The following is a 23,806-nucleotide window of genomic DNA, read 5'->3' on the forward strand; positions in this document are numbered from 1 at the left end:
TCTCACAGCTCTTGAGTTGGAGCCAGCTTCAGGCTCTGTGCTGACAGCTCTCTTTGCCCCTCCCCCACTCGCTCTCTGTCTCTCTGTCTCCCAAAAATAAATAAACATTTAAAAAATAAATAAAAATAAGAACAAAATAGAGGACTTACATTACCTCTGTTTTTTTTTAAGGGCTAGGTAGTATATATTTTAGGCTCGTGAGGTATATGATCTATTGCAGCTACCTCACTCTACCTTTGTAGCATGAAAGCAGCATAAACAACATATAAACAAATGGGTGTGGCTTTATTCGAATAAGATATTTTTTACAAAACAGCTGGCCATACCTTGGGTTATAGTTTGCTGACCCCTGCTATAGAGATATATACCGTGATTGGTGTAAGCATAGACATATAGATCAGTGGAACAGAATAGGTCAGAAGTAGACCCACATACTAATGGCAGATTGATTTTCCACAAAGGTGCTGGGGACTTTAAAAGGTTAAAGAATGAGGTCTGCATTAAATGCTGCTAGAAGACTGGACATCCATATGGAATAAAATGAATCTTGACTCTTATTTAAAAAACTGAATTAGAGCATTGGCTTAAATATCAAAACATAAAATTTCTAGTAGGGAACTTAGGAGAAACCAAATTAATGAGCCATAAACATGTGAAAAGCTGTTTTACATTAAGCATCAGGGAACTGCCAATTAAAACCTCGATAAGATATCAGCACACACCAATATATGGAAATGATGGAAAAGACAATATCAAATATAGGCAAAAATGAAGAGCAATTGGGACTCTTATTCTGGGTGAAAATGCAGAATGATCAAACTACTTTAGAAAGCAATCTGGCACTTTTGTATTTACTTTACACACTCACAATTATCACATAACTCAAGTATTCCATCTTCAGATATTTACCAAGAACAATGAAAGAATATAGCTAACTGCACAAAGATCTGTGCATGGATATTCATAGCAGCTTTGTTTATAATAGCTAAAATGGGGGGCACCTGGGTTGTTCAGTCGGTTGAGCATCCGACTTCGGCTCAGGTCATGATCTCATGGCTTGCGAGTCCAGCCCCACGTCGGGCTCTGTGCTGATGGTTCAGAGTCTGGAGCCTGCTTCGGATTCTGTGTCTTTCTCTCTCTCTCTCTGCCCCTCCCCCACTCACACTCTGTCTCTCAAAAATAAATAAACATTAAAAAAATAAAAAAAAATTAGCTAAAATGGCTAAATAATCCAAATTATCATTGTCAACTGAGAAAGGAGCTGAAATAAAACAAAAGCATTTATTTGGGGTCTCAGAAATGCAATTTGGTGAGTACAGATTTGGGTAGCAATCCAATTGTCCCCTAGGGAACAAAAGTGAAGGTTTTATTTTAAAGGTGAAAGGGGATGCTTGCATATGTTGTTTACAAAGATTTTGGCTGTTGTTGGCAGAAAACTAAACTTGGCTAAACATAATTGGCTGCTAAGGCTGTCACTAAGCAAAAGTTTGTTACTGTAGCAAGTTGCAGATGTTTGTGCAGACTCCTTGGAATATTTAAGTTTGGATCCAACTCAGAAATTTGTGGTTCCATCCAGTGAGGAGGTACATAAGGCCCACCTCCTTAATGGCCTCCCAGTTTCATTTTAAAACCCCTTGATGTAAGTGACTCCGTTTTATTTCACCTTTCACATCATCAACAGGTAAATGTATGAAAAAGTTGTGGTGTATTCCTAAAATGGTGCACTACTTAGTAATAAGAACTGATGAATTACTAACAATCACAACAACATGGGTGAATTCTCCATGAAAGAAGTCCAATATAAAAGTACACATCATATGATTCCAGTTACATGAAATTCTCTACCCTGTGGTGAGAAAATCAGATTATTGCTTGCCTTGAGCCATGTGGGCAATTGACTGAAGAACATGATAGAAATTTTGTTTATCTTACTTATGGAAATTATTACATGGATATTTACATTAGTACTAATTCATATAACTGTATTCTAAAAATGGATGCATTCTATTGAGTGTAGCCACAAGTTAATATAGATAATAAAAATAATGAGAAAATAGAGGCAAACATCTGGTGTAAAATTGATGGGGATTTATTTAGTTTGAAGGTTGCAGAGGGAGGGTCTTGGAGGAAGGTTTTAAGAGGAAAGAAACATGGTTTCTCTGGTAGCTTTTCGAGGATTCTAATGATTAAGAATATAGGTAAAAGCTTCTGATTTGTTCCTAGAATTTGTATTTGGAATCTCACCTGCTTATTTATTCAGTGGGCATTTATTCTTTTATTTTCCTATTATTTATATCTTGATGAATCTGTATTTATATGTACCTATACCTCTCTTTGTGTATGTATGTCTATATATATATGTATATATATTTGTATATAATGTAGATGATGATTACAAACAATATAAGAATTAAAAAAATGTTTTATTTAACTGATGTCCTCTGTTTCACAGAAAAAATCAGATGTTGAGCTATTGAAAAGAATTCTGAAAATTCAAATCATTATGGATAAAGCCTTGGTACGTATTACTGATATATTTCCTCATATCTTTGTCTTATGTTTAAATTCAAAGGGAATATGAAAAAGAAACTTCCCTTGGTTGCAATACAGGTATTATCCTCTGTTCACATTATGTATCTCTGTATAGCAAGACAGAAAAAAAATGTTGTCTATTGGTTTTACATTGACATATGGGGACCAATATTTATGATGTTGATTTCCAAATCATTATAGAATTCTAGCAATAATGTATAGATATGAATGTATGGAAGGGTTCTACTACACTAAATCTGTTGGATTACAGCTAGCTATAGAAATTTCTGAATCTGCTCCAAATTGTGGCAAACTCTTTTCCTTAAGTAAGTTTCCATTTTAAAACAAGCTATTTTATTACTCAGTTGGAGATCCTTGTTAAATATTATCTTTTATAAGATTATGTGTACAATTGCTTGAGTTCTCTAGTGGAAGTTTCGTATTTCAAAAATGAGGTTTATTCATAGGAATATTTGTTTAGTTATGGAAATTTTTGTTTATGTAATCAGTTTGAGTAAAGTCATATGAGTAAAAAGTTAAAAGATCAGATTTGTCCATTATCACTGATATTTTTGCGTAAAGTGTCTCAGTGAGTGTCATAATGTCATAAAAGGAAATATTTAAATAATTTTTAAAAATCAGTAACTTACTGTAAAGAATAGATAGACAAAATAAATAAATAATAAAAAAGCACATATAGTTTTATTACCAGGTGATAAATCATATACACACATCCTGTTTTTAATGTGTACATGCATATTTGTATGTGTTCATATACCTTGTTTTAGATATGCTATTTTGTAAATTAATTTATAATGCTTTATTTCCCACTTATTAATGAAATATATTACTTCAATTTAATTTTGATGTTCACAATATCCAATTAATAAAATATTTAATATAATTTAATCTGATTTACTAGCTAATGCCCTTTGGGAACTTTTTTCATTTTGTTTTAATGATTCAAATTATTATTTAAATTCTAGTTAGTTAACATATAATGTAATATTAATTTCAGGGGTAGAAGTTAGTGATTCATCACTTATATAATGCCCAGTGCTCATCACAAAAAGTGCCCTCCTTAAATACCCATCACCCATCTAACCCATCTCCTACCTAGCTCCCCTCCAGCAACCTTCAGTTTGTTCTCCATGCTTAAGTGTCTCTTTTATAGTTTGCCTTTCCCCTATGGTCATCTCTTGTTTTTTGTTTTTTAAATTTCACATATGAGTGAAATTATATGGTATTTGTTTTTCTCTGACTTATTTTGATTAGCATAATACACTCTAGCTCCATCTACAGGTTGCAAATGGCAAGATTTCATTCTTTTTTATGGCTGAGTGTGTATATATATATGTATATATATACATATATACACATATATACACATATATACATATATATGTGAACAATATATATATATGTAATATATATGAATATATATGTGAACAATAGCCAAGTTATGGAAAGAGACCAAGCATCCATTAATAACCAAGTTATGGAAAGAGACCAAGCATTCATTATTTATTAATGGATAAAGATGTATATACAAATCTCCTCTAGGATTTTGATGGTTTCTTGTCTCACATTTAGATCTTTCTTCCATTATATATTTAGTTTTGTGTAGGGTGTAAGAAAGTGGTCCAGTTTCATTCCTCTGCTTGTTGCTGTTCATTTTACACAACACCATTTGTTGAAGAGATTGTTTTTCCCCCCTGTTGGATATACTTTCCTGCTTTGTCTAAGATTAGTTGACCATATAGTTTCTTCTTTTTCTTGTGGGCTCCTATGATACCAATGTTACTATCCTTTAAGAAGTCACTGAGTTCCCAAGTCTACATTCATGATCCAGCACCTTTCTTTCCCTCTTATTTTCAGCTTCATTATTTTCCATAATTTCATGTTTCATCATTTGTTCTTTTCTCTGATTCTTCCATCCTTGTGCTTATTACATCCAGTTGGTTTCACATCAGTTACAGTATTTTTTATTTCATTCTGAAGTTTTTAGATCTTTTATCTCTATAGAAAGGACTCCCTGTGTCTTTTATGCTTTTCTCAAGCCTAGCTGGTATCCTATGACTGTTGTTTTTAAATTCTGAGTCAGACATGTTATTTATATCTGTTTCAATTAGATCCCTGATCATGACCTTTTCTTGTTCTTTCTTTTGGGATGTATTCCTCCATCTTGGCATTTTGTCTAGGTCTGTCTTATCCTGTGTGTTAGGAAAGCTTCTTATGTTTCCTGCTCCTGGAAGTAATCGCTTTATTAAGAAGAGGTCATTTACTGTCCAGGGTCTGATGCTTCAGGAAGTGTTTCTGGCATATGATGTGTGCACTTTGCTGCTGTGTTTGGTTGCCCTTTCCTTCCGTTCATTTCTTGGCAGAGCTTTTCCTTGCCTGCAGTGGGAGTGTTTGGACCTTGTTCAGAGTGTGGCGAGTTTTAAAAGCTGTATTGAAAAGACTGATTCTATTTCCATTAGAGCTCTCTCTCTCTCTCTCTGTCTCTCTCTGTCTGTCTCTGTGTGTCTGTCTGTCTCTCTCTCTTTCTCTCCTCTCTCTCTCTGAAATCAGGGATCCTTCCCCTCTGCAGCACCCATGATTCTGTCCCCCCCCCCCCCCCCCGGCCAAATCACATCTCTGCACCTCCTACCCTACACAATATGGTCTCTTCTCTCCCTAGTCAGGCAGTTTGGTCTGAAGGTCCTCAGATAGATTTCTTGGGTGTTCAGAATGATCTGATATTTATCTAGCTTTTTCCAAAGGAGGAGATAAGCATAGTGCCCCCAAGGGCTGCTAATTAAATCTAAATAGCCTTTTTTTCTTTCTCCATTTAGCTGGTTACTCTTACTATTCCAATAAGAACAGAAGGCATTTTCAATGCAAATGACATGCAAAACAAAACAAAGAAACCCCAAAACAACTACAAAAAATTCCAAGAGTTCCTTAAAATATGCTATGATTAGTATTTCTTCTTTTATGTTTGGTTTATCTGTCTTAAATTTTGAAGTATAGCTTTGTAAACAGAATATTGATAGGTCTTTTTTTTTCTCTGCTCAGATAATCTCTGCCTTTGAAAACTCTTGTGTTTACTGTTAATTTGTCTGCTTGATCTATGAATGATTAAGAGAACTATGTAAAAATTCCTATGATAGTCAATTTCTATTTGTAATTTTGTTAAATTTTATTTTATACATTTTGTTGCTATGCTATTAGTTATAGTCAAATTTAAAATGCTTTCATGTTTCTTGGTAATTGAATATTTTTATCAATGCATTGTGATAATTATTATGTCCATTTTTTGCTTTGTTTTTTCATATTAATGTAACTGTTATATTAAGTAATATAACTATCATATAACATACACTTTTTGTCTATTATTTTACTTGTATATATTTTCATGCTTTGACTCTTAATATCTCTATGTACTTATAATTTAGAGGTTTTTGTTTTAATTTGCATATAGTAGATTTTAATAGTCTCTGTCATTTGCCTACTATTTGGTCTGTTGATAATTTGTGATTATTGACATATATGGTTTTATTTCCATACTCATATTTTTTATTTCCTTTGTCTTGCTTTTCATATTTTCAGTTATGCAAAGGATCAGTCACCTTCACTCATACCACCCATGCTGCATTGTGTAAATATACAGTATCATTTATTGTGAAAGGTTATATACAGAGAAATAGCAAAGTATAAATAGTTTTTATTTTATTAAAAAAATTTTTAATGATATTTATTTTTGAGACAGAGAGAGGGAGAGAGACAGAGCACAAGCAGGGGAAGGGCATAGAGAGAGGGAGACACAGAATCCAAAGCAAGCTCCAGGCTCTGAGCTGTCAGCACAAAGCCCGAAGCGGGGCTCAAACTCAAGGGCCATGAGATCATGACCTGAGCCAAAGTCAGACACTTAACCAACTGAGACACTCAGGCGCCCCATAAATAGTCTTTAAAGACCTAGGAGGATAACATCTTTTGGCCATATCAGAGAACTCTATCCATCACATTTGATTTTCTGTTAGTAGTCTTGTACAGATTTGTTGGAAATTACTGAAGATACCAAGTTGCCAATTTTATGTTTTCAGCTAACACCTACAAATGTGTGCACACATAAAATATGATTTCTGTTTCTTTGAATGGACATATTCTTGAAATTATTCACTATTATGGCCCTCAGAGCTCTGTGTTTAGAAAGTACACTCCTTATCCAGGATATATAGTCATGTCATCTTATTTGGATGAAGGCAGATGATGGCAGCATACTATAGCAGAAAAAAAAAGACAGTAGTTTAGTTAGTTGGAGACTTGAATTCTGCTTCTTATCCTTTTGACTATTTTCTGTATATGTAAGAGATGATCACAATCTTCTTACTTTAGGGTTACATTCTCTTACATTCTGTATATGTAAGAGTTCTGCTTCTTATCCTTTTGACTATTTTCTGTATATGTAAGAGGTAATCACAATCTTCTTACTTTAAGGTTATTGACTAATATGTAAAGTCCCTAGGTTTTTGCCTAAAACTTATGAAGCACTTGATAATAATTCTATTTTTCCCTTTCACTTGAGCATTGCATTATTTTAACATTTTGTATCCATTTAAAATGTGTTAGTTTAGTAATTTTCATTAGTGATTAAGAAACAAAATTTGTATTTCAGTTTGATTTAATGGGCTCTGAAGTAGCAGCTGCAACTGAGAAAGTTGTCCATATCGTTGGTGTAATCAACACTGTAAGTATTCATGTTTCATTTAAATAAGAAACATTCCATATTAATGCAGTAATATTTGTATATGTAGCATTTCCAGGTTTTTTGAAAGTATAGTCCTACCAATGAGTTTCATCCACCAATGGATTTCATCTCCAAAAAAGTGTAAATTGAATATATATTAGCATTATGTATAGAGATGTAATGTTATATTTATGATAACCTAAAACTGTATATTATGTATCTTCTGTTTTCAGATATTTTCCCAGCTTAAAGTGACAGTTATGCTAACTTCTTTGGAGCTCTGGTCTGATCAAAATAAGATTTCGCTTAGTGGGGATGCTAATGAAGTACTACAAAGATTTGTGTCATGGAAAGAACAATTTTTGTTTCAGAGGTCCCATGATATGGCATACTTATTAATGTAAGTATCTTATTTTCATTGATATAGGGTTTATCAAATTATTTAATATGTTAGCTATCAATATTATATACAAAATGTTATGCATTTATGACAAGACACCTCAAAAAAAAGATTGTATATATACCATTTTGACAAAAAGAAAAATATAAAAATCTGAAGACAATGTAAGACACTAAGTCATAGTAAGCCATTATTAGAGTAGACTGTTTATCTATGGAAACGTAATAAACTTGAAAATTCAGAAAACCTTGAGATAAGCATGGGGCCTCAATGATTTTAAAGATTTTTTCAGAGGTAAATAATTGAAACCATTATTTTAACTTTAAATACAAAGTACATTAGTTAACAGAATGGAATAGTTGTATATAATGCTGGTTAAAATAATATATCAAAATAGTAATGTGGTTACCATCTGGTATATCTATACTGACCAAAGGAGTAGCTATTTAACTACTTGCACTATTTCTTTCAAGAGTATATATGTTTTTTTGTTTTAATTATTTGATTACTTAGATGGAAATAAGAAAAACAGTTCTGAACATCTGAATAATATGCAATAGAATTATAAATCTATTGATGTTTCCTGTGGAATTTAAGGGCAGGTTTGGGGACTCAGGAGCTATAATAACTAAGGATTGAAATGTATAAGGACACTTTCTACATTCTATCTCTTTTTTTCTTTTTTCTTTAAAATAATTTTTTAATGTTTATTTTTGAGAGAGAGAGAAAAAGAGAGAGCACAAGGAGGGGAGGGGTAGAGAGAGAGCGAGACAGAGAATTCGAAGCAGGCTCCAGGCTCTGAGCTGTCAGCACAGAGCCCAATGTGGGGCTTGAATCCACCAACTGTGAGATCATGACCTGAGCCAAAGTCAGAAGCTTAACCGACTGAGTCACCCAGGTGCCCAATCTTTTTTTTTCTTAATGAGTCCACTGCATATTCCGTCTCCTTGTCTCCCTGTCCTCCATTCCAACATTTTTTAGATACTGTAGGGGTTCACTATGTGCAAATCATGGAAGTAAGCTATCTTGGCTTGTACGTCTTAGGACTATATCCATCCAGTGATGGCAACAGTGATAATTAATGTTTTGGAAGGATTAGGCACTGCTGGGTTTTGAGCTGTATACCATATAATGTTAAAGTAGACTTTAGAACTTAACTTTGTAGGAACTGTGTAGGAACTGTAGGAACCTGTAGGAACTGTAGGAACTGTAGGAAACATAGCTTTAGGGACACCTGGGTAGCTCAGTAGGTTAAGTGTCTGATTTCCGCTCAGGTCATGATCTCATGACAGGTGAGTTCGAGCCTTGCGTCAGGCTCTGTGCTGAAGTCTGGAGCCTGCTTGAAGTCTGGAGCCTGCTTGAAGCCTGGAGGCTGCTTCAGATTCTGTGTCTCCCTCTCTCTTTCTGCCTCTCCTTCACTCAGACTCTGTCTCTCTCTCTCTCCTAAAAATAAGTAAACATTAAAAAAATTTTTTTAAACAAAGCTTTATTGAGAAATTTAATTCTTAAAAGTCATTAAGTCAGTAATAATTTAAAATGCATTTATTCAGAAGAAAAAGTTTATTATATGAAAATGTATTATTTATTATAGTTATAGGAACCATCTTAATTATGTGGGAGCAACATATCATGGAATGGCATGTAATCCAAAGTTTGCTGCGGGAATTGCTCTGGTATGCATTTTATTCCCATGTATTCAGTAATTATCTCATGTATTAAAAGTTAATATCTACTTCAAGAAACAAAATATGTATAGTTTTCTACCATGCTGTTTTGACAAATTTTTATAAAATGCTTTTTTTGTTAGATTTGAAACTCAAATGTTATAATTTTTAAAGTCTTTTGCTATTGTGGTAAAATACACATACCATAAAACTACCATTGTTGCTAGTTTTAAGTGTACAATTCAGTAGTACTAAGGTAAGTTCACATTGTTGTAAAACAAATCTCCAGAACTTTTCATTTTACTTAAATATTTGTACTTTTTGACCAACATGGTCCTATTTTCCACTTCCTATTTCCAATCTAGCCCCCAGAATCCACCATTCTATTCTGTTTCTGTGAGTATGACATTTTTAGATTCCACATATAAGAGAGATCATATAATATTTGTCTTTTTGTGTCACTTTGCATAATTTCACTTTGCATAATTTCACTTTGCATAATTTCATCCAAGTTCATCTATGTTGTTGCAAATGGCAGGGTTTCATTCTTTTTATGGCTGAATAATATTCATACAAATACATATATATGACATTTTTTATACATTTATCTGTCAATGGACACTTAGGTTATTTCCATACCTTGCCTACTGTGAGTAATGCTGCATGAATAGGGAGTGCAGATAGCTCATCAATATATTGATTTTAATTATTTTGGATATATACCCAGAAGTAGGTATTTGCTACATCATATAGTAGGTCTACTTTTCATATTGTGAGGAACCATCATACTTATTTCTAGGATGATTGAAACATTTTATAATTCTACCAACAGTTCACATTTTATATTAATCACATCTTTATCAACACATTATCTTCTGTTTTTGTTCTTGTTTTTTAATAGCAGCTATCCTAACTGGTATGAAGTGATATTTCATTGTGGCTTTGATTTGCACTTCTATGATTACTAGTGATATGAGCATATTTTCATATGCTTTTTGCTTTTTGCATATTATCTCTGGAGAAATGTCTATCCAAGTGCTTAGTCTATTTTTTTTTTTTTTTTTTTTTTTTTTTTACCATATAATCCAGTAGTTGTCCTCTTTGGCATTTCCCAAATGACTTGAATACTTATGTTCACATGAAAACCTGCATATGAATGTTTATAGTAGCTTTATTCATAATTGTTAAAAATTGGAAGCAACCACGATATCCTTTAATACATGAATGGATAAACAAACTGGAGTAAATTGATATAAAGGAATACAGTCCAATTTTTAAAAATGAGCCATCAAGCCATGAAGACATGGAGAAAAATGCGTAGTGGCTAGTGAGAGAAGCCAATCTGAAAAGGCTACATCCTGTGTATTCTGAAAAAGGAAAAATTGGAGATGGTAAAAAGATTACCGGTTGCTGGGGGTTTGTGTCTTGATGACATCATTACTTTCCAAGTGTTTTTTTGAAGACAAAAATGCTACCTGCAAGTTGTCATTGTATTCTGTCTTTAAAAAAAATTAATTTGGCTCTCTCCCAAAAATATTTCTGAAGTCAAAACTGATTGCAAATTAAACCCTTAAGAATCTGTTTATTTTTCTAAGTGTTCATTGAAAAGTAATATAGTTACTGAAACAATGCATTCTCTTCTAAAATTTTGTTAAAGCTTATTGAACTATAATATGTAATAAAACCATATGGTAGCATTAATCTTATTTTGTTATATATCAGTGCTATTTGGATTAAACATACTACAACCCAAAAAGAAAAACAAAATTTGCCTATTTTTGTTTCTAATTTTCCATAGTCCTAAGAAAATAGTGATATCTGGCACAGTAGTTTCTTAAATTTGTATTTGAATTTAGGTTATATGGCCAAAAAGAAAAGATCAAGGGGGTAAAAAAAAATGACTCCTGTCAAGAAACAGAAAAAACAATTCTGTTTTGTTTTGTTTTGTTTTGTTTTGCATTTAGTATCCACAGATAACTTTAGATGCATTTTCAGTTGTTATGGCACAGTTGCTTGGAATTAATCTGGGATTAACATACGATGAGATCTACAATTGTTACTGCCCAGGAACTACATGCATAATGAATCCGGAAGCAATGTAAGATTTTATTTTTATCAAATCTGTGTCTTCTTTTGGGAATTGTTTGTAGTAGTCACTAATGTATAATCTCTTGCAATACAACTTGAGTAAGAATATTTTTATTAAATACATAAGGTGCTTGTTTAAGCTTATTTAAAGTCGAGTATTTCATATTGTAGAAAATGTGCTTAATATTTCTACATTCAATGTTACACAGAAAGTGAATGTTGATGATTACTTTCTGGGGGTTTACCATCTTGAGGTGAAACTCATTCAACTAACAATATTATGTAATAATCATCACAGTAATCACTGTGTTGCAGGGATTGTACTAGTCTTACAAATGGTTAACAAGATCGATATGTCCTAAATATCTTAGTCTATCAGGGTCTAAAAATTAAAAATTAGGCACAAGAATAAACAAAGAATAAACTAAGCTTATGCCAAGAAGGAAATAAATAAATAGGGAATACATTTGAAGAAGAAACTTTCTGATAAAGGAAAGTTTTCCTGAGGAAACAGTTATGAGGGAAATTAATCTGGTCATGTAAAGAGCTTGTTGAAAACTTTTCAGGGCCAGCAAATGAAGTGATATTCGAATAGCAAGTAGATTGAAAAGCTCAAAAGACTAGAATAAGGAAATTGGGGGAAGGATAAAAATGAAAAAGAAAATGGCTGGGACTATAAGGAAGAGTGTTTTAGCCCTTGGGGAAAGTAAGTAAAATGCAATGAGACTAAAGCATAACAAGTCAGGGAAAGAAGTCAGGCGGTGATTCAGGAATGTATGAAAGAGCCTGATTATGTAATCATAATGCAAGAGTTGGAGTTGTATCATAAATGTTAACAAAACACATTTTAAATTGATTTATGCAGTATGGATAGTAAAATTACCTTAAAATGAATATAAAATATATCAGAGGGAACAACTATATAGTAATATTTTGGAGATGATTCTCATTAATACAATATATTAAGATTGAGAGGGAAAAAGATGTGAAGAATTATTTGTAGGGTTTTAAATATCACAATTATTAACAGATTTTGAAAAAGGCAATTATTTAGGAAAAGAGAAGTCTTAAGGGCAGTTTATGTTAATTTGGGGATTCTGAGTCATCAGAGTTAAATACACAGTTATACAGGTTCTGATCTCAGAGGACAAGGAATTTGAAATGTGTGAGCCATCAATTTATTGATGGAAGTTAAAACCATGAACAGAATATTTTGAAAGAAGCTGAAAGAGTGATAAGAGAGAGGTGCCTTAAGATTTAGCTTTGTGTCCTTTCGTATTTACAGGCTGAGTAATTGAGGAAAACCAGTGATATGTAGTGATAAAGGAAAGAAGAAAATATTAGAACAAGAACCAAAATGGAATGGAGTTTTACCTAGGGAAGAATATGTTGTAAGAATAAGGGAGAGGATGGAAATCAAATGGTAAAAAGTATCAGCATGGTATTTTAGCCTCCCACAAAATGCTTTTTTATTCTCTCAAAAATACAGAGTGAAACTTGGAAAATAAACAAAAAAATAAAAGCACAAGTTTCCCAAATTGAAATGCACCAAAAATACCACAAGGTATTTCTCTCCAAATAACTGGATATGAGGATCACCTAAAGGTGCACAGAGGAGAGACTGTTCCCTCTTCTTGGAACACATCTGTGAGAGGTGGCACTCACAGAGATGCCTCTCCAGGGACACAAGAGTTGGTTGGTGCCATTTCCCTCACCTGTCCCTCAGCATAAACGCAGAGACACCTGCTGAGGGGGGGCTAACCTGAATGGACACTGGCCATTTAGGCTGCTTGCTTCAAATCTCATGTCCCTGTGCTCTCATGTGACTGACCTTCACGGTAAATCTGCATCCATCCCAACATAGCCAGACCTTCCCCCAGAAGACCAGCACAGTCTCCCACCATAGCACACCCCTAAAGTTTGGAGTTTTAGAAGTCAGCAGCTTCGCTGGGATAGAGCTGCACTGTGCAGCTCCAGCCAAGCAAGCAACCTAGAGACAGTGTGAAGACAGCAACCTGAAAAATGCCTGGGACATAGGAGGGGAAATTATTCACTCTTCCGAGAGTCCTTCCCTCAGAGCAGCAGCATGGAGACCCCTCTCTGAGGACAGAGGAGCTGGCTGGTGCCATTTCCCTCTTCTGTCTCTCACCAGCTTCAATAAACAGCACAGCTCCAATACTGGCTGCCTAACTTGCAAGTCCCACCCTCCGGTGCTCTGCTGCTACTGCTTTTCTCAGGCAAGGGTGCCTAAGAACCAGTGCAGCAGGCTCCTTCCCCAGAACACCAGCAGAAACACCTGCATGCACCACATCTCCCAAACACAGTTTTACAAGGCTTCAGTTCTAGTGGAAGTAGCCTCAAGTCTCATTTAACAAGCTGACTAGAGCACACTTAGTTAAAACTCACCAGTCTGGTCAGGGTCCAAACACTCCCCACTATAGGCTAGGAAACCTTTTGCAGAGGATTGGCCTGAAGGATAGAGCAACCAAAACACAGCAGCACAGTGCACACAGAACACACCAGAGACATTCCCTGAAGTGCCAGCTCTTGGGCACTATATGACCTTTTCTTCATAAAGCCATTACTCTCAGGAGCAGGAAGCATAACAGGTTTCTCTAACACACAGAAGAAGAGACTTAGACAAAATAACAAGACAGAGGAATTCATCCCAAAAGATAGAACAAGAAAGGTCACAGCCAGAGATCTAAGAGAAATTATCTCTCTATCTCTCTATCTATCTATAATATGCTTGATGGAGAATTTAAAGCATCAATTATAAGCATACTCACTGGGCTTGAGAAAAGAATGGATGATATCAGGGAAGCCCTTACCACAGAGAGAAAAGAATTTTAAAAAATCAGAAATAAAAAATGGAATAACTGAAATTCAAAACAGATTGGATGTAATGACTACAAGGAAGGACAAAGTAGAGGAATGAGTAAGTGATACAGAATATAAAATAATGGAAAAGAATGAAGCTGAACAAGAAGGAGAAGGCTTATTTGAGGAAATAAAAGCTGAAAACTTTCCTAATCTGGGGAAGGAAACTTCCCTAATCTGGAATCCAAATCCAGGAGGTACAGAGAACTCCCATCAAAATCAACAAAAGCAGGCTAACACCAAGACACATTGTAGTTAAATTTGCAAAATATAGTGATAAAGAAGACATCCTAAAAGCAGCAAGGCAAAAGAAGTCCCTAACTTACAATGGAAGACACATAACTCTAGCTGCAGATCTCTCCTCAGAAACATGGCAAACTAGAAGGGAGTGTCATGATATATTTAATGAGCTGAATGAGAAAAATCTGTAGCCAAGAATACTCCATCCATCAAGGCTATAATTCAGAATAAAGAGTTTCCCAGACAAACAAAAAACTAAAGGACTTGTGACCACTCATCCAGCCCTGCAAGAAATATCAAAGGGGACTCTTCGAGTGGGAAGGAAAGACAAAAAGGGACAAAGACTGGAAAGGAACAGAGAAAATCTCCAGAACTAATGACAAAACAAGTAATAAAAAGGCACTAAATATATATTTTTCAATAATTACTCTGAATGTGAATGGACTAAATGCTATAATCACAAAACATAGGGTATCAGACTGGATAAAAAACAAGATCCATCTATATGCTGTCTGCAAGAGACTCATTTTGGACCTAAGGACACCTGCAGACTGAAAGTGAATGGCTAGAAAACCATTTGTCATGCAAATGAAAGTCAAAAGAAAGCTGGAGTAGCAATATCAGACAAACTACATTTTAAACCAAAGACTGTAACAAGGGATGAACAAGGGCATTATATCATAATAAAGGGAACTATCCAACAAGGTCTAATAATAGTAAATAGTAAATCTCATGCTCCCAACATGAAAGCACTCAATCAATAAAAATAGCAAACATAGATGAATCCATTGATAATAATACAGTAATAGTAGGGGAATTTAACACTCCACTTATGCTGATGGGCAGATCATCTAAGCAGAAAATCAACAGAGAAACAATGGCTTTGAATGACACAATGGGCTAGATGGACTTAACAGATATATTCAGAATATTTCATCCCAAAGCAGCAGAATACACATTCTTTTTGAGTCCACATGGGACATTCTCTGGAATAGATCACATACTAAGTCACAAATCAGGCTTAACAAATATTAAAAGAATGACATCACACCATGCATATTTTCTGATCACCATGCTATGAAACTTGAAGTCAACCATAATAAAAAATTTGGAAAGACTACAAATACATGAAGGTTAAAGAACATCTTACTAAAGAATGAATGGGTCAACCAGGAAATCAAAGAACAAATTAAAAAATACATGGAAACAATGAAAATGAAAACACAACAGTCCAAAAAATTTTAGATGTAGCACCAGTGGTCCTAAGAGGGAAGTATATGGCAATGCAGGCCTACCTCTGGGAGTAAGAAAAATCTCAAGTAATAATCTCAAATCTTATCCTTATACTTAAAGGAGCTAAAGAAAAAATAACAAATTAAGCCTAAAGCCAGCAGAAGGAAGAAAACAGTAACGATTAGAACAGACATAAATGATACAGAAACCTAAAAAAAATAGAACAGATGATGAAATCAGGAGCTGGTTCCTTGAAATAATTAAAAAAATTGATAAACCCCTAGCAGACTTATCAAGAAGAAAAGACTCAAATAAATAGAATCACAAATGAGAGAGTAGAAATAACAGCCAAGACCACAGAGAAACAAATTTATAAAAGAATATTATGAAAAATTATATGCCAACAAATTGGACAACCTGGAAGAAATGTATAAACTTTTAGAAACATATAAACTACAACTGAAACAGGAAGAAATAGAAAACTTGAACTGATTAGCAGCAAAGAAATGGAATCAGTATTCAAAAATCTCAGGACAAACAAAAGTCCGGGGCCAGATGGCTTCACAGGTAAATTCTATCAGACATCTAAAGAAGATTAATACCTACTCTCTCAAACCATTCCAAGATATAAAAAACAAAGGAAAATTTACAAACTCATTTCAGCAGGCCAGCATTAACTTGAATCAAAAACCCGACAAAAGACTCCAGTATAAAGGAGATTTACAGGCCAATATTGAAATGAAATGGATAAAAAAAATTCTCATAAGGTACTAGCAAACTGAATGATAGTACATTAAAAGAATCATTCACCATGATCAAGTGCGATTTATTCCTGGGCTACAAGGGTGGTTCATACTTGCAAATCAGTCAGCATGATACACCATATTAATAAAAGATAGGATAAGAAACATTTGACCATATATGAAAAACCCATTGCTAATATCCTCATTAAGGGAAACCTGAGAGCTTTTCCTGTAAGGTCAGGAACAAGATAGGGATGTTCACTCTCACCATTGTTATTTAACATAGTACTGGAAGTCTTAGCCTCAGCAATCAGACAACAAAACATAATAAAAGGCAAGGAAGAAGTCCAACTTTCACTATTTACAGATGGCATGATAATCTATATGGAAAACAAAAAAGACTCCACCAAAAATTGCCAGAACTGATAAATGAATTGAATAAGTGGCAGGATACAAAATCAACATAGAGAAATCTGTTGCATTTCTATACACCAATAATAAAGTAGCAGGAAGAGAAATCAAGCAATCGATCCCATTTACAACTGCACCAAAAATCCTAAGATAACTTAGAATAAACTTAACCAAAGAGGGAAAAGATCTGTACTCTGAAAACTTTTGTAAAACACCGATGAAAGAAATTGAAGATGACACAAGGAAATGGAAGATCACTCCATGCTCATGGATTGAAAGAACAAATATTGTTAATATGTTTATATTACCCATAGCAATCTACAATTTTAATTCAATCCCTATCAAAATACCAACAGCATTTTTCACAGAGCTAGAACAAACAATCCTGAAATTTGTATGGAACCTCAAAAGACCCCAAATAGACAAGAATCTTGAAGAAGAAAAGCAGAGCTGGAACTATCACAATTTTGGACTTCAAGTTATGTTACACTCCTGTAGTGTCTTAATCACTTAATCACTACTGTCTTAATCACTACATATATATCACTACATATATATATATATATAATGGACCCAAAATTATATGGTCAACTAATTTTTGATAAAGCATGAAAGAATATCCAATGGAAAACAGATAGTCTCTTCAACAAATGGTGTTGGGAAAACTGGACAGCAATATGCAGAAGAATGAAACTGTACCACTTTCTTACACCATACACAAAAATAAATTCAAAATGGATAAGGGGCCTAAATGTTAGACAGGAAACCATCAGAATCCTAGAGGGCAACACAGGCAGCAACCTCTTTGACATCAGCTGTAGCAACTTCTTATTAGACGTGCCTCCTGAGACAAGGGGAACAAAAGCAAAAATGAAATATTAGGACTTCATCCAGATAAAAATCTTCTGCACAGGGAAGGAGCACTCAATAAAAGTAAAAGACAATGTTTGGAATGAGAGAAGATATTTGCAAATGACATATCTGATGAAGAGTTAGTACCCAAAATCTATAAAGAACTTATTAAACTCAACACCCAAAAAGCAAATAATCCAGTTAAACAATGGGAAGAAGTCATGAATAGATCTTTTTCCAAAGAAGACATAAGATGGCTAACAGACACAAGAAAAGAATCATCTGGGAAATGCAAATCAAAACTACAATGAGATACCACCTCACACCAGTCAGAATGGCTGACGTTAACAACCCAGGAAACAACAGGTATTAGTAAGGATGAGGAGAAAGTCCCACTGTTGGTGGGACTGAAAACTGGTGCAGCCACTCCGGAAAACAGTATGGACCTTCCTCAAAAATTAAAAATAGAACTACCATGTGATCCAGCAATTGTACTACTGGGTATTTACCCATAGGATCCAAAAGACTGATTTGGATAAAAAAGAAGAGTGGTCAACATGGTGGAGAAGTAGGGGATCTGAAGTTCCTTCTTCCCTCAAACACAGTAGTGTTGAGGCCAGCAGACTTGGAATTCCAAGAGTCCAGGCTTCAGAGTCACAGAGACATCTCCAGGGGCCCACGGGGACAACTTGGCAGGCCATAGGTGCATGATTGTGAACTGGGAGAGATATAACAGGTGGTGTAGGCACAGGGAGGAGGGATCCTCTTTTATGGAGAGACAAAAGGAAGAGAAAGAGAGGGTGTGGAAGTGTAGGATTGTATTTGGACAAGAGAAAAACCATGGACTGGAGATCGGAAAAAAACGGAGAAAGGTCCAATTTCTAACTGCAGGGCTTTCTCGGGACTGGGACTGGCTGCCCTGTTCATGCGCCTGGGAGGAGGGGAGCTAGGCCTGGGCTTGGTCTAGCTCAGAGGCGCAGTCCGCAGTGGGAGAAAGCAATCCCCTCCCTGGAGTGCTGGGGGAGTAAGGTATATAGCCATTCTAAGGACAAAGGACCCTGCCTGCGCCCGCCAGCCAGAGGCCCATTATAGGCAGGGCACTTCCCCAGAACCTGGGTGTGCAGAGCAAGATCTTTTAAGACGTCAGGGTTTTAATTCCAGTCAAGTGCCTAGTAGGCGTGGGAGACTGTGGAGTGGGGCAGGGGGAAGCAACCTGCTCTCACCTACGCAGCACTGTGAGGACAGCCTGAACACCAGGTCTGGGAGGGGGGACACCTCAGGGGACGGTGTCACCATTTTTTTCCTCATCACCAAAAAGGTGGGGCTTCAGGGTACCAAGGGGCCCACAGTGGAGGCAGGATGCCTACACCAAACCACACCCCTCCGCACATGGTAACTAGCTATCTATTGGAGCGGGATTGATGCTGACCAATCAGACAGCCCTCTTCCGGACCAGTGCAGCCACTGGTTCTGAGGCACCCAGGGTTTTGCATTTTTTAATTTAATTCTTGGTCAATTCTATATATTTTTTCTTCTTCTTCTTCTTCTTCTTCTTCTTCTTCTTCTTCTTCTTCCTTTTCTTCCTCTTATATTTCCCTTCTCTAGTCTGGTTATTATGGTTTGTTTAAGCAGACATATTTAATATGTCTGTTTACACCTGTTCTGTATCTCCTTATTCTTTATTTTCCTCTCTCTCTAGATTAAACCGTATAGTTTCTCTGCCTGGTCAATTTTATTTTATTTTATTTTATTTTTCCCCACCCCAGTCATTTCTCTCTTTGTATGCGATAAGGCTTCTTCCACCACCACCACCATCACCCCCTTTTTTTTAAAAAAAAATTGTTTTTCCCGAGGTTACTTCAATGAACAAATCAAAGCACACCTGATGGAGGGTTCAAACCACCACTACAAGTAGGGAGATATGGCAACCAGAGTCACAACAACAGACAGCATGTGACACACTGCAAAAATACCTCCTGATGGGCCAGGCCTTGGACGATGTATGACCCCTCTTTAATATCATAGTGCTTGCCAGTTCAGGACACATAACAAGCTATTAAAACATATTAGGGAAAGAAAACTAGCCAAAATGATAAAACAGAAGAATTCTCAAAAGAAATTCCAAGAAGAAATGACAGCTAAAGAATTGCTCTAAACAGATATAAGCAATATATATGATCAAGCATTTAGAATAATAGTCATAAGTTTAATCACTGGGCTTGAAAAAAAGCATAGAAGTTAGCAGAGAATCTATTGCTGCAGAGATCAAGGGACTGAAAAATAGTCATGACGAATTAAGAAATGTTGTAAATGAGGTGCAGAATAAACTAGATTCAGTGACAGTGAGGTTGGAAGAGGCAGAGGTGAGAATAAGTGAAATAGAAGACAAAATTATGGAAAATGATGAAGCTGAGAAAAAGAGAGATAAAAAGTACCATACCATGAGGGGAGAATTAGAGAACTAAATGATTCAATGAAGGGTAATAATATCCATATTATAGGAGTTCCAGAAAAAGAAGAGAGAGAAAGGGGCAGAAGGTTTACTTGAACAAATTATAGCTGAGCACTTCCCCAGTCTGGGGAAGGAAGCAGACATCCAAATCCAGGAGACATAGAGAACTCCCTTCAGACATAACAGGAATAGGTCTTCTCCATGACGTATTATAGTGAAACTGGCAAAATACAAAGACAAAGGATTCTGAAAGCAGCTAGAAATAAACAGGCCTTAACCTAAAAGGGTAGACACATAAAGTTAGTAGTAGAACTTTCCACTGAAACTTGGCAGGCCACAAGATAGTGGCATAAAATATTCAATGTACTGAATAGGAAAAATATGCAGCCAAGAATCCTTTATTCAGCAAGGCTGTCATTCAGAATAGAAGGAGAGATAAAGGCTTTCCAAGACAAACAAAAACTGAAGGAGTTCATGGCCACTAAACTAGCCCTGCAAGAGATCCTAAGGGGGACTCTCTGAGTGGAATGCTGCAAAGACTACAAAGGTCCAGAGATACCATCACAAGCATGAAACCTACAGATAACACAATGACACTAAATCCATATCTTTCAATAATAATGGACTAAATACTCTGATGTAAATGGTATAAATGCTCCAATCAAGAGACATAGGGTATCAGAATGGATAAAAAAAATGGATTAAAAAAAATACAAGATCCATCTATATGCTGTCTACAAGAGACCCATTTTAGACCTGAGGATACCTTCAGATTGAAAGTAAGGGGATGGAGAACCATCTATCATGCTGCTGGAAGTCAAAAGAAATCTGGAATAGCCATACTAATATCAGACAAACTGGATTTTAAACTAAAGGTTGTAACAAGAGATGAAGACGGGCATTATATCACAATTACAGGGTCTATCCATCAAGAAGAGATAACAATTATAAATGTTTATGCACCTAATTTGAAAGCACCCAAATATATACATCAATCACAAACATAAGCAATCTTATTGATAAGAATACAATAATTGCAGGTGATGTTAACATTCCACTTACAACAATGGACAGATCATCTAGGCAGGAAATCAATAAAGAAACAATGGCCCTGAATGATACACTGGCCTAGATGGACTTGACAGATAAATTCAGAACTTTTCGTCCAGAAGTAGCAGAATACACATTCTTCTCGAGTGCACATGGAACATTCTCTAAGATCACATACTGGTTCACAAGACTGATTTCAAGGGATACATGCATACCCTGATGTTTCTAGCAGCATTCTAGACAAATTATGAAAATCAAATATCCATTGATTGATGAATGGATAAATATGTGAGAAAAGAATGAGATCTTTCCATTTACAATGATATGGATGGACCTCGAGAGTATAATGCTAAGCAAAATAAGTCAGTCAGAGAAAGACAAATTCCATATGATTTCCTTCATGTGGAATTTGAGAAATAAAACAGATGAACATGGAGAAAAAAGAGACAAAGCAAAGAAAGTCTCTTAACTATAGAGACTATAGAGAACAAACTGAGGGTTGTTGAATGGGAGGTTGGGCTAAATGGGTGATAGGTATTATGGAGGGCACTTGTGATGAGCACTGGGTGTTGCATGTAAGTGATGAATCATTAAATTCTATATCAGAAACCAATAATACCCTACATGTTAACTGACTGGAATTTAAATAAAATTTTAAATTTTAAAAAACTGAAAAAAAATACATGTAATTATTGACTCTCAACTGGATCTTTTTGCTATAAAGTGCCAATATTTTGATGAAGGGTAAATTTGGATGACATCTGAAGATTAGATATTAGTAATGCATAATTATTTCCTGATTTTGAAAGGTTTTAGAATTAATATCTATGTAAGAATTGTACATTAAAATATTTAGAGTTACTAGGATTGTGTTTGACAACTTATTCCTCATTGTCCCAGGAAAAAATTTATTCTTTTGGATGATTTTTGTGTCATTTCTCTATATTTTAGATTGTTACAAAATCAAATAAAAAATCATTATATATTACATATAGAAGCACAGAAATATTAAAATAGGTAACAAAATAAAAAGAATATAGGGTTTATACATTTTTTGTAATCAATGTTGACATATTTTAATTGATCAATTTTTATCAAAGTAGAAATGCTTGTGATTTTTCACTAATATTTTCAATTATATTTCTAAAGTTTTCTACATAAATTTTCTATTATGTTTAATTTTCTTGTAATTAGTGCTTGTAATAATGATTATAATTGTGATGTTGGAAATCATAATGAAAGTAATGATAGGACGTGTAAAGAAAGATTTTTGTGTGGCAAGCATTGTTTGTGTTTTAATATATTCTAACTCATGTCACCTTAACTTCCTCTACATGTTCTATTATATTGAATTACCATAGAAGTAAACTTATTGCTGTTATTTATAACTTGTATTAACAATAAAAACACTCTTCCTTCCTTCTTGGCTCTTTGGTAAGTGAAATATTACAGAATTTATAGTACTTTTCAGTAATTCATAGAGTGTTACTTTGATACTGATTTTATTCCATTTATCTGAGGAATATGATTTATTTTTAGACATTCCCATGGTGTAAAGTATTTTAGCAGTTGCAGCATGGATGAATTTAAGCACAAGGTTTCACAGCCTGAATTTGAATGTCTTCAGAATAAAACAGTTTCAGAAGTGGTTCGCCAAGGAAGAACTGCAATTTGTGGTAATAAAATTGTGGAACCACCAGAACAGTGTGATTGTGGTCTTCCAGAGGTTAGTGACAAACATTAATAATTTATCTAAAGATTTGTTTTTGTGTTTCTCATGTAGTTTTATAAATATAGATGTGATATAGGAGGACTTTCTCTGAAATGCTGAACCATTTTATTAAACATCTAAGATACGGAGGTATGGGGCTTTTGATAACTGACATCCTGAATTTGAAGCATTTGAAGAGTTTAAGTGAGGGGTAAGTGTAGCATGGATTAAAGAGGTAGATTTTCTTTATTATGTAACCATTAATAGCAATACCCACCTTTCTGTATCATAAACATTATTAACATCTATACTATAATCATTACCTCAATCATGTCCTGAATTCCTCCAGAGTGATTGTATTGGTTCATTAAGTTCTTACATGTATGTTGTTGTTTACCTCCTCATCTCCTGATTTCTGTCCTTGCATCTGGGGTAACTTTATTTATTTTAACTTAACTTCACAGAATTGGGTTGATAATCCTTGGTTTGTTACTGTTATATTTAAGTATTTGCCATTACCTTTTTTTTTTTTTTCAGTTCTTGGTAAGATAGTGAATCTGCATTTTATTACGCCTGTCTTTATATTGCATGTTGATTTTTTGGAATGTCCCATATTTGGTTGAGAAAATGTAAACTCTTGAATTGTTAGAAACTAAATTCTATATAACTTGATTACATCATAATTTTTAAGTGATTGCTTCATATCTTCTGTATGAATTTTATTTACCTGAACTCTTGGCACTTGAGAGGTAATATTTATGTTTTCAACTATGCAGTTGGATTTGCCTAATTCTTACTATAGGCTATTCAATTTATGCTTT

The 23,806-nt window shown here is 34.7% G+C and overlaps 1 protein-coding gene across 4 annotated transcripts in view; it reads left to right on the forward strand.

The window, feature by feature from the left end:
• LOC132691796 (A disintegrin and metallopeptidase domain 3-like) overlaps positions 1-23,806 on the forward strand; it is a 137,618-nt gene that overhangs the window by 48,763 nt on the left and 65,049 nt on the right. For all 4 annotated transcript variants that reach the window (XM_060653509.3, XM_078445525.2, XM_060653510.1 and 1 more), the window contains 6 exons: positions 2,453-2,518; positions 7,190-7,261; positions 7,495-7,661; positions 9,253-9,334; positions 11,290-11,423; positions 22,814-23,000. In XM_060653509.3, coding sequence (XP_060509492.1) covers positions 2,453-2,518; positions 7,190-7,261; positions 7,495-7,661; positions 9,253-9,334; positions 11,290-11,423; positions 22,814-23,000 — 708 coding nt within the window. The remainder of the gene's footprint in view (positions 1-2,452; positions 2,519-7,189; positions 7,262-7,494; positions 7,662-9,252; positions 9,335-11,289; positions 11,424-22,813; positions 23,001-23,806) is intronic.

The sequence above is a fragment of the Panthera onca genome, chromosome B1 (genome assembly GCF_046562875.1).
Source record: "Panthera onca isolate mPanOnc1 chromosome B1, mPanOnc1 haplotype 2, whole genome shotgun sequence".
Lineage (NCBI taxonomy): Eukaryota > Metazoa > Chordata > Mammalia > Carnivora > Felidae > Panthera > Panthera onca.